The 11,316-nt window shown below is 32.6% G+C and overlaps 1 protein-coding gene across 8 annotated transcripts; it reads left to right on the forward strand.

The window, feature by feature from the left end:
- Positions 1-7,195: 7,195 nt before the first annotated feature.
- LOC132608111 (probable inactive patatin-like protein 9) lies at positions 7,196-9,980 on the forward strand. 8 transcript variants are annotated; one of them, XM_060322186.1, is made up of 3 exons: positions 7,196-7,481; positions 8,084-9,036; positions 9,630-9,980. In XM_060322186.1, the coding sequence occupies exons 2-3, from the start codon at positions 8,104-8,106 to the stop codon at positions 9,840-9,842; spliced, it is 1,146 nt and encodes a 381-aa protein (XP_060178169.1). In that variant the 5' UTR covers positions 7,196-7,481; positions 8,084-8,103; the 3' UTR covers positions 9,843-9,980. The 8 variants fall into 8 exon arrangements, with proteins under 8 accessions (XP_060178169.1, XP_060178175.1, XP_060178180.1 ...); XM_060322192.1 differs by having other exon boundaries at positions 8,087-9,036; XM_060322197.1 differs by having other exon boundaries at positions 7,196-7,451.
- Positions 9,981-11,316: the final 1,336 nt, after the last annotated feature.

The raw sequence follows: 11,316 nt of genomic DNA on the forward strand, positions 1-11,316 counted from the left end.
ATATGAGCTAAATTTGGTAGCATTGGTACCCCAATTGATACTGAGTGTAATTAATCCATACTGAATTAGGTCAAAGTTATTAAGTTCAACTGAACGTGTACCTTACCTACATCCGTCCCAGCCCGTGGGTGACCTATATATAGTCTATTCTTCAAGGGATTAGGCTTTTGCAAAAGCTCAGTAAGCCATACACAATTATCCGTGGATTAAGCTGACCAACTCTCGTGAAAAACTATACTATTTGATAATTTTGTTTTTGAAAGTTAATTAAGATTTTTGTCACATTTTGAAGGGTAACATACTTCAATATCCTCGCTTCAAAATTCTATGAACTCCACCAGTCGATTGTGAGTTTTAATTACATCATACAAGTTAACTATTGAATTCGCTCTTATCTTATAGTACAAGATGAATAAGATGTTTATGCTAAATTAGCACCCATTATGCAACAAGTCAACAGCAACAACATAACAGTTGCACCTCAATTCTAGACAAGTTAGAATCAATCACTGTTTTTGTTCCTTCATTTAAGTTCATCTTAGTCTAATAATAATGTTACATTATACAACTAATTTAAAATTCAATACAGCTAGAGAAAAATCTACACTATAACTATGAGGTTTAATTGAATCCGGTAATTTCAGCTCACACTATATATATGTTGAGAAACATTAGATGAATACGATCATATGTTATGAAAGAATTAGAGTTCAAGAAATCCACATCAAATCTGGATCATATAACCCCTTTCTTCACCATCCATTTATTTATATTTTTTAGATAGGTCCATCTCCATTATTTTCTGACTAAGACAACAATAATCCAAACTCTCGTGATCCCATACATATAAACACAGACGAACAGAAATTAATACTGCATGATATGTTTTTCTTCTATGCCTTCCCAAGGGCAAAAGCGGATCTAGAATTTATAATTTATGGGTTTGAGATACCATTAGATACACTGACCAACTTGAGTTAATGGGTTCAGCAAAATTAATATTTATACATATATTTAATGAACTTTTAAAAACATATAACCAGTTGGGTCAAAAGTTACTGAATTCGACCAAACGCGTATCTTACCTTGTACCCCACCCGTGGGTGACCTGTAGTCTATTCTTCTGGATTAGGTTTTTGGAAAAGTTCAGTAGGCCATATACAATGATCCGTGGATTGAGCTGGCCAACTCTCGTGGAAAACTATATTTATAAATTTTTGTTTTGAAAGTTAAAGTTATTGGTGATATATGATTGCCTTGAGTTAGATGAAAATGTGCAAAATAAGAAGGGTTGTATTACGATTTTGGTCACATTTTGAAGGGTAACATACTTCTATATATCCTCACTTCATATTTCTATGACCTCCCCAAGTCAATTGGAGTTTTAATTGCATTATACAAGTTAACTATTGGATTCGCTCTTATCTTATACAAGATGAATAAGATGTTTATGCTAAATTAGCACTCATTGTGTAACAAGGCAACAACAACATTACTATTGCATCTCAATTCTAGACAAGTTAGAACAATAACTTGTTTTTGTCCCTCCATTTAATTTCATCTTAGTCTCATAATAATGTTACATTATACAACTAATTTAAAATTCAATACAGGTAGATAAAAATCTACACTATAACAACGAGATTTAGTTGAATCTGATAATTTCAGCTCACACTTTATATATGTTGAGAAACATTAGATGAATACGATCATATGTTATGAACTCATAATCAAATGAATCGTGAGTTTAAAATATCACAAACTAATAAAATTAAAATCCTGAATACGCGTAGATTGGACCGGAGAAAAGTGAGGTACACATTAAAAGTGAATTTGGTAGGAGCTTAGAAGCAAGAATCCCAACATTAAAAATTTAAAATGTCTAGAGGGTCAGTAATGTGAAAAAATGATCGCTAACTAAACAAGTAGGCATGCACAGAGTTTTGTTTTATTGTATATACAGGGACAAATAATACTCTTTTATATCAAAAATTGCAATTAAAGTTGAAAATCTACTGATTTGTGAATAAAAATATATGAAAAGGCTGCTCTTCCCGGTATCCTAAGAAACCACGTATGCATCCTCTTCGGAAACACGTGATTAGGATTTTTCAATAGGAAAAGAAGATCATTAGTCGACAAATTTTAATAGAAAAATAAAAAAGAACAATAATACCAGTCAAAAGCAAAACGAAAAAGGAAAAAAGTAGCAATCCCTAACTTTTTTCGACGTTGCAAGACTCAATTTGACTGAGTACTCAAGAAGTTTTCTACAAATCTTTAGAGAATATGCAAAGTAAGCAAATCTTTTTATCAATGGCGGAGCCAGGAATTTTGCTAAGGGGGTTCAAATATAAAGAAGCACACACGCGAAAACTACAAGTGGGGCGGGAAAGGAAAAGACTAACCTTAACCCGCTAAATTTAACTTGCCTTATCATGCGCCGTTTAGCATATTTTCCTACTTTCACCCTGCTCCATCGAGCCTTCTTAAATTTTCTTGTGTTTTTTTCAATTTTACTTTGCAGTATTCTACTTTATTTTTATTTTTTTTATTATGAATTAGCGGTCATTCAATCATATATTATTTTAAAAATCGCGAAGATTCTTTAAAAAGGTGTAGGGATTGGATTACTAATATTATAATACATATTCATAGGCTAACTAAATGGCATCGCCGATTTTGAGTTCGTTTAGTTCAGTTTACTAGGCTATTCATTTGAAGAAAAAAAAAAAAGACAAATGACGAACAAATCAAAGAAGTTTAGTTTAGTTAAGTTTTCCTCTCTCAAGAATAGAATTAGAAAAAATAGGAAAGAAATATCATGAAACCAAAGAAAGTAACTTTAATTAAACAGTTTTGATTAAAGGATCTTCACAATTTTTAAATTTCTTTATTCGATTAAAAATAATTAACCTTATTTTTTTTAAAATAATTCTAGTTTTCCTCTCTCAAGAATAGAATTAGAAAATATAGGAAAGAAATACCATGAAACCAAAGAAAGTAACTTTAATTAAACAGTTTTGATTAAAGGATCTTCACAATTTTTAAATTTCTTTATTCAATTAAAAATAATTAACCTTATTTTTTAAAAATAATTCTATCTCAATTTCAAGTTTAATAACAATTCATCGTTTCCTTAAAGAGTTTCTTCGAGTTACCACATAGAAAGAGAGTTACGTAGAAACAAAATGAGCAATCAAGATAAGAAGAATAAAAGGCAAAAATAAAAAGGAATGTGCCTAATAAATTTGAACAAAGGAAAATTGAGAAGGACGAAAGAATAACAATCTCCTACTCATTCTGAATGGAAGGGGGGAAAAAGGAATAAAAAGAAAAGAAAAAAAAGAAGAAGGAGAAATAGAATAGAAGAAAAAAATAACAAAAAAAGAAGTAGAAGAGTAAAGCTGCAAATTGAGCCCACAATTAATGAGGCTTTTCATTGCGTTAGGGGAATTTGAGCCCAAAAACTGAGCCATCTCCGTCTCTGCTGTGTGGAAAAGCCAAAGCAAAGAAAAAAAAACTACAAATTATTGCGCGTGTGTCGAGATTCAAACCACGACCTTCAGGAAAAGTTTGAACCCCCTTAACCATTGAGCTAAGATATTCAGATGCTTAAAGGGGGTTCATTATAGCACATATATCCATAATATTCAGATTTGACCTTACAAATACAATGGAATTTTCCGGCGAAGGGGGTTCGGATGAACACCCTGATCTACACTTGGATTACCTCTATTGATCTATCTCAAAAATGAATACAGAAATTTTTGCAATATATAAAAAAGTTTATAAGCTCTATAAGTGTTTACCTTTTATATTTTAGACTTTCCTTTTAACTTACAAATATTATCAAATAGGAAAAGGGTTGTAATAAGAAAATAAGGTAAATATAATGCAATCTTTTTTTTTTCTTGTTTTTGATGATCGTAGTGTCCGGCCAGCTTGCACTCACCTCGATTAATTTCATGGGATATCTGTCATCTCCCACCAACAACAAGTATCAGATAACTCTATCCACCAAAGTTAGGACATACTTTATTTAAACACGAAGTTTATAAATGGCAAAAATATTTTGGTGAACTTGTAACTTTTAGGTAGTCTAGACATTTTTTTTTATTACATAGGGGGTAGGGGCAGGGGAAATGGGAAGGGGATTACAATGTGGGATTCAAACCCTCACCAACAAGATGAAAGTTCAAATAGCCAACCAACTCAGCTATTTGATCCCTACAGTCTAGACTTTCTAATTAAGAGGTCTTCGATTTTGAAGAGCTAAAGAAAAGTACAAGAAAAATAAGTTATTCTTTAAATTATGTCATCTATAATTAAGTTCTTGATCATATTAATTAGCAATAAAAATCAAGTTACAACTAATTATATATATATGCACTGGTATAGTTTCAACTGCATCTAAACTCTTACTGATGGTGCACTTTCCAATTTTTTCAGCTATCAATATGAGATTTTATTCACACACCCAATAATCTCCTCTTCGAACTAAGTTTCATGTAGCCTATCACCATGATCAACGGGTCTTCCCTCGAACTAAGTTCTATGTGGCTCATTACCACAATCCACGAGTCAATTTTCGAGATTCACTATGTGTCACCCACAATATGGCTCATTATCACAATCCACGAGTCAATTTTCGAGATTAACTATGTGTCACTCACAACGTTAGAGTATTTTATGGCAACCGAAGCCCGCAACTAGCTTCTGTTTGTATGTGTGCGTCTCTTAGCTCGTAAGCAGAATTAAACCGAGCCCCACGCCATCATCTGCCTTTGTCCGCTTTGGACCAAGCCCGACAGTTTTCCCAAAAGGCCTCACATCATTAAGAAATCATACACCTTACACGTAGCTTCCAATCTTTTTTACTATCAATGTGGACTTTGTTCGCACACCCAACAACCTCATTATTTATGGTTAATTCCAAGAAAAAAAATGAAAATAAAGTCATTATAGGAGTGTGTAATGTATACTTGTGTGTGTGTATGTGTATATATATATATATATATATATATATATATATATATATATATATGAATGAGTGAATCCCATTTTACCATCCTAACATTTAAGGGTTGGGAAATAATACCCTACCCCTTCATATGTTGAATGGGAACGATAACCTCTTATGTAATATTTTCCGGTAAGAGTTTTCTTTTTTAGAACAAAAATATTTTTTCTTTTTCTTTTTAGAATTAAAATATAAAATTAAAAAAAGGGTCAAATATAACCCTATACTATTAGAAAAGAGTCAAATATACCCCTCATTATACTTTCGGTCCAAATATACCTATTCCATTATACTTTGGCACAAACTTGCTCTCAATTTTGACGGAAAGACACGTGTCAGGCTCAAAATCAAATAACCCACCCCCAATTTTAAATACCGGATTCCTTTAAAAAACCACCCATTTAACCGACTCGAAACTTGCAAACAAATGTCAATTGCACATTTATTAAAACATCAAAAATCATTCTACCATTATCAACATTTCAATATGCTAATATACTGAGATAGAGACTAAATATCACTCTAACATATCTTGAGAAATTCTAAGGAATATCTAAGAGGAACTAATATGATTTCATGAACAAGGAAATTAGAAAATATTTTGAGGGCTAGTGACGAAAAATAATATGGAGGACATATTCAGACAATGACCTGCTCCAGTCTTTGAATAATGTCTTGTTAAATCCCAATGAAAATAGTCGACGGTCATAGAGGAGGGGAAAAAGTGTAATTAAGAGAATTAAGAGGTGTAATCAAGAGAATTGAGGGAGTGAGTTTTTTATTTTTTGTATAGAGCACATTAATTTTAATACAAGGAAAAACTTCAAAAAAGAAAAAGAAAAAAGAAAGATAAATGGGTCGGGTCAGTTAAACGAGTGAGTTTCTAAAGGAATCGGGTATTTAAAATTAGGGGTGGGTTATTTGATTCTGAGCTTAACATGTGCGTTTACGTTAAAATTGAGGGCAAATTTGTACCAAAGTATAATGAGAGGGATATATTTGGACCGAAAGTATAACGGTAGGGACATATTTGGATCGAAAGTATAACGAGGGGTATATTTAACCCTTTTCTGATAGTATTGAGTTACATTTGACCCTTTTCCGTTTTTATATTTTAATTCTAGAAAGAAAAAAGATTTTTATTTTAAAAAAGAAATTTTTTACCGGAAAGTAGGGGTGTACAAAGTAAACCGACAAACCGCACCAAACCGATAATCCGAATCAAACCGAGAGAAAAACCCAACTAGTGGTTTGGTTTGATTTGGTTTGGTGTTGGAAAAAAAAAACTCCCGATCATAATTGGTTTGGTTTGGTTTTAACTAAAAAAAGCCAAACTAAACCAAATCAACCCGAAATTACTTATAATGTAATTTATTAATATCTCTTAAGTTTTTTCATAATTTTTCTTTTAACATATTATTTCAAGTAATTTGGACTTAAAATTTTGAATGTTCCAATAAGATTTATAGCTCATAGATGTTAGTAACTCACAAAAAGTCAAAACCAAATCAATACTATTGCTAACAAAAGTAATTCAACCCTAACACTAGGAATGATAATAACATTGGATATATATCTATTCTTTAGTTTTGCATTGTTAATTTAGAATTTTAGATAATGAAATGACATAACTTAATTTCTTTTTTATTTATTTTTTATTTATCGTGTAATTAATACTTACTAGCCGTACTTATTTTAGCATGATTTAGTATTTTTATATGATGATCATTTTCATTATGCCTTATTAATTAGCTAAATTTATTTTATGCTATTCATTATCTTTTTTTGTTGAATATTTTATTACAATGCCATCACACATTTCACATTTTTGTTATTTTTTTAAGAAACACCTTAATTATATAGTTGTATATTATTAGGACTAAAGAAATATTTGAAGTAAAAGTTATAGTATTTTGTATGGAATTTTTTTGGGAAAAAAACCCTGAAAAACTCGAAAAAAAACCGAGGTCGGAAAATCCGAATTTTATTAGTTTGGTTTGATCTGTCGATTTAAAAACCCGACAAAATTGATTTGATTTGGTAATTAAAAAACTCAAACCAATCCGGTTTATATACACCCCTACCAAAAAGTATTACATAAGGTGGTGTTATCGTTCCCATAACCCTTAAATGTTAAAGTGGGATTCACTCTCTCTCTATATATATGGTACATCTTTTAATTGCAGTAGTAGTGTCCAGTTTCCTAAGTCCTAACTACTACTGCTCCACTTCTTTGTTTCCACTCTCAGTCACAATCTCAGAGAGGAAGCACACACTGCACAAAAAGTGTGACTATTTCAAGTAACACCAACTCATAGATATACCAACAAAAACAACAACTGGCCCTTCATAAATGTTTCTTCGAACCAAATCGTGAGCTTTTTTCTGCTGTACGTTTCACGGATTTCTCCATCACTTCACTGCATAGGTACAGCCCCTACAATATCGATCTGGCAAAGTAGTACTCTTCGTTGTTATCCACACTCAGATTTTTATATTTTAATGGCCTTTAAATCTTCTTCATTGAATCAATTGCATTTTTAGTTTAAATACTAGAGCTATAAACTATAATCAATTGCAACTGGTTTAGCTGTTGAAGCCATTAAGTAGTGATGGAGCTTGGTAAGGTGACAAGTAGCTCTCTTCGTTGTTTATCCACACTCTATTTGCCTTTAAATCATCACTGAGTCAATAGAAATTAGTTTTGTGTTGAATTTGCTTTATCTGAAACTGTCACTGGAGAAAACAATTAGAATTAGCTACAAACTTCGCCGATAAATTGCTCATAGCTAACAGTATTCTTTGATAATTCTTGCTAAAGAGGGTTTTAGCTACGTATTTTGCTGTGTAGCTACAAAATTTGTTAATTTCTATTCCTTTTAGCTTATCTTATCGACGAATTTTTCTGTGTAGCTACAAATGTCTGTTGCTAATTTCTGTTCTTTTTAGCTTATCTTAGTGATGGATTTTATTGTTTAGCTACAAGTGCTGTTCTTTTTAGCGATGAATTTTACTGTTTAGCTACAAAATTTGTCCGTCACTAATTCATGTTCTTTTTAGTAGTGTGAAGCTATTAAGTGATGGATGAGCTTGGAAAGGTGACAATGGAGATATTCTCTAAGCTCGAGCAGAAATGGTTGTACCAGTACGAAGGGAAGAAAACGCGTATTCTCAGCATTGACGGTGGTTGTACCACCGGCATTGTTTGTGGTGCTTCGTTGATTCATCTCGAAGACCAGATCTGTTCAAAAACCGGCGATCCTAACGGTCGAATAACTGATTTCTTCGACATTATCGCCGGTACAGGTATAGGTGCAATTTTCACTGCAATGCTTGTAGCTAACGGAAGTGACGGACGTCCGTTATTCACAGCAAAGGATGCTGTGAAATTCGTAACGGAAAATCAGTCTAAGCTGTTTAAAGCGAAGAATAACGGTGTTTTTACACGGAAAATGAGGTTTTCGGGGAAGAGTATGGATAAGGTGTTAAAGGAAGCTTTTACAAGAGAGGATGGGAGAGTGTTAACGTTAAAGGACACGTGTAAGCCTATACTTGTTCCTTGTTTTGACCTTAAAAGTTCAGCTCCTTTCGTTTTCTCACGAGCTGATGCAACGGAGTCTATTAACTTTGATTTCGAGCTATGGAAAGTTTGCCATGCCACGTCAGCAAATCCGTCAATGCTTAAACCGTTTCCGTTAAGTTCCGTTGACGGAAAGACGTCTTGCTTGGCCGTTGACGGCGGTGTTGTTATGAATAACCCTGCTGCTGCGGCGGTAACTCATGTTTTGCACAATAAAAGAGATTTTCCTTCAGTGACTAGCGTTGATGACCTGTTGGTGTTATCTCTAGGTAACGGTCCGTTAAGTTCACCGTCAAAGTTGAAACTCCGTAATGACGGTTATTGCTCTTCGTCTTCCGTCGTTGGTATCGTTGTTGACGGTCTGTCTGAAACCGTTGACCAAATTCTCGGCAATGCGTTCTGCTGGAATCCTAATGACTACGTTAGAATTCAGGTACTGTTAAGACTTTTATCTTTACATAAAATTGCAAATTGAATTAAGTTTTATTTTACTGTTTAAGATTTTCACTCTTTTTGAGTAATTGATCACTTAAATAAGTGGACATTTGTACCTAAGAAATGTGAAATTTGGAACAAGAATAGTACTAAAGTATTTGTTTTCAAGTTGATTGTACTTAAAAATTGGAGTTGTATTTGAAAATAAATACAATTGAAATTGTTGTGAGTGACATGGAGTCAAAATTGTTTGGAGATTTTTTATTCCAGAATAATAATTGGAAAAAAAGTGAACTATCCGGTATCCATAGACAAACGGACACTAAATTACTCATATTCCTTTTTCAGTCACTAATCCATCCTTGACATTGATAGATAGACTTACATATGATATTTATTTAATAAACGTTCGAATGTATGATATTTATATTTTCATCAAGATTTTAAATTAGCACTATTTTTTTTGTAAAAAAACAGTGTTAAATTTCGTATACAATTAACAAAAGGAAATTAAATTTTTAGCTGGATCATTAGTCTTATCACTTATGTGTTGAAATAAAATGTGTCAGCGTTATTAACGTTTATGCACAGGCTAATGGCTATACATGTGGAGGAGTGGGACCAAGTGAAGAGGAGGTGTTGGAAGAAAGAGGAGTAGAGTCGTTACCTTTTGGCGGTAAACGGTTATTGACGGAGACTAACGGACAAAGAATCGGAAGTTTCGTACAACGGCTTGTCAACAGTAGTTTACCGCCAAGTCCCTGCAAGGAAACTGCCGTCAACCCCCTTACAAACGGACGTTAAGTCAGTTTCTTTGTCTTTTATAAATTCACTTTTTGTCCCTTCTGTGTTAGTGCTAAACTCGAGATTAGTTTTCTTGGTTAAAGCCTTTGTCGTGTTACGCCCTTAATTAATTATCTTGATGCTCGAGTAGAATAGTAATGGTCGCATTTAATAATGCTAGCTTAGTTTCTATGGTATACTGTTTTACATGAATTCTCCTTTGTCTTAATTGATCGTATCAAATGAACGTAGATATTTGTAGGAATTTTAAAATATACAATACTACGTATCAACTAACAAAAAAGTATACGCATTGGGCTAAAACATTACTAACATGTTCTGGCGTAAGTATTTTAAGTTTATATCATGTTGTGGTATTACTGCTGGTAACCCAAGTCTACTTAGACTTGGTTATTTTTTCTTTCTGTCAGCTAATTAATTGCCTGAAGTCTCGCTAATACATAGGTAAAGCTAGTACTACTATGTTTTTTTTTTTTGGTACTACTATGTATTATTTCCTCCGTCTCAAATTATTTATCGTAGTTATTAAAAATAATTATACTCAAATTATTTGTCGTTTTAAAAATTCAAGACACAGTGAATTATTTTAACATTAGTAGAATTTTGTCATTAATAGAAATAACATATAAATAGAATAAATATTTTATGGAAAGAGATTATAAATTAGACATAAATAAAAGTAAATATAATCAAATATCCCTTTTCATAAAAATGTGACTGAGGGAAGGTTGTTATACCGTTAACCCCTTTTCTAGCCACCAATCTTTTACGTGTGATGTCCGTTTTTTGTTTATTGGAGTAGTACAGTAGTAAGAGTCGAAACCAATTGATTTGATAGTTCCCACTTCCTTGGGAGATGGTGTCGCTGTCACGTAGGAATTAGCCGTAATTTTAACTAATGAAATTAATTAGTCAAAAATTGCTCTTTTTGATGAGTTTCACTCTCGATGATCAACATTGCTTTGGAAGAAGAACAGTGTTGGAATCGGATGTTCCAGGAGGACAGCCTTCGAGGAAGACTACATATTTTATTAACGAGTCATGAGTTGGTCTTTACTGTCACAATTAACGAGTGATCAGATTTACCCACAACTAACTAGTCAGATTACTCAAAAGTTAGTCTCCAATAGTTCAACGATCAAGAAATTAAACTACAATTCGGACCATATTTTTTAATTCATGTCTGGGACGGTGTCAATGTATAATAGGCACAAGCAAATGCTTATGCATGTCCTGAGTTTCATATAATGTTATGTGCTATTATAGATAACTTCTTATTACTTACTTTATGAGATTACTTAAGAACCAATTGAATATAGTAAGTTAATAACCTAAAAAGATGGTAAAACGTAATCTACTACAAGCAGTCAAAATACATCAATGGCGTACTTAATGGATATGGCTTAATTAAGTACCATATGGAGACATTTACAAACTTAGACGCGAAATGCTTGCAACTTCTTTAACGTACGTA

The sequence above is a fragment of the Lycium barbarum genome, chromosome 1 (genome assembly GCF_019175385.1).
Source record: "Lycium barbarum isolate Lr01 chromosome 1, ASM1917538v2, whole genome shotgun sequence".
Classification (NCBI taxonomy): Eukaryota; Viridiplantae; Streptophyta; class Magnoliopsida; order Solanales; family Solanaceae; genus Lycium; species Lycium barbarum.

Coding starts and splice junctions, on each gene's coding strand:
- LOC132608111 (XM_060322186.1), top strand. CDS start 8,104: ATGGATGAGCTTGGAAAGGTGACAATGGAGATATTCTCTAAGCTCGAG. Junction 9,037..9,629: donor ATGACTACGTTAGAATTCAG/GTACTGTTAAGA, acceptor GTTTATGCACAG/GCTAATGGCTATACATGTGG.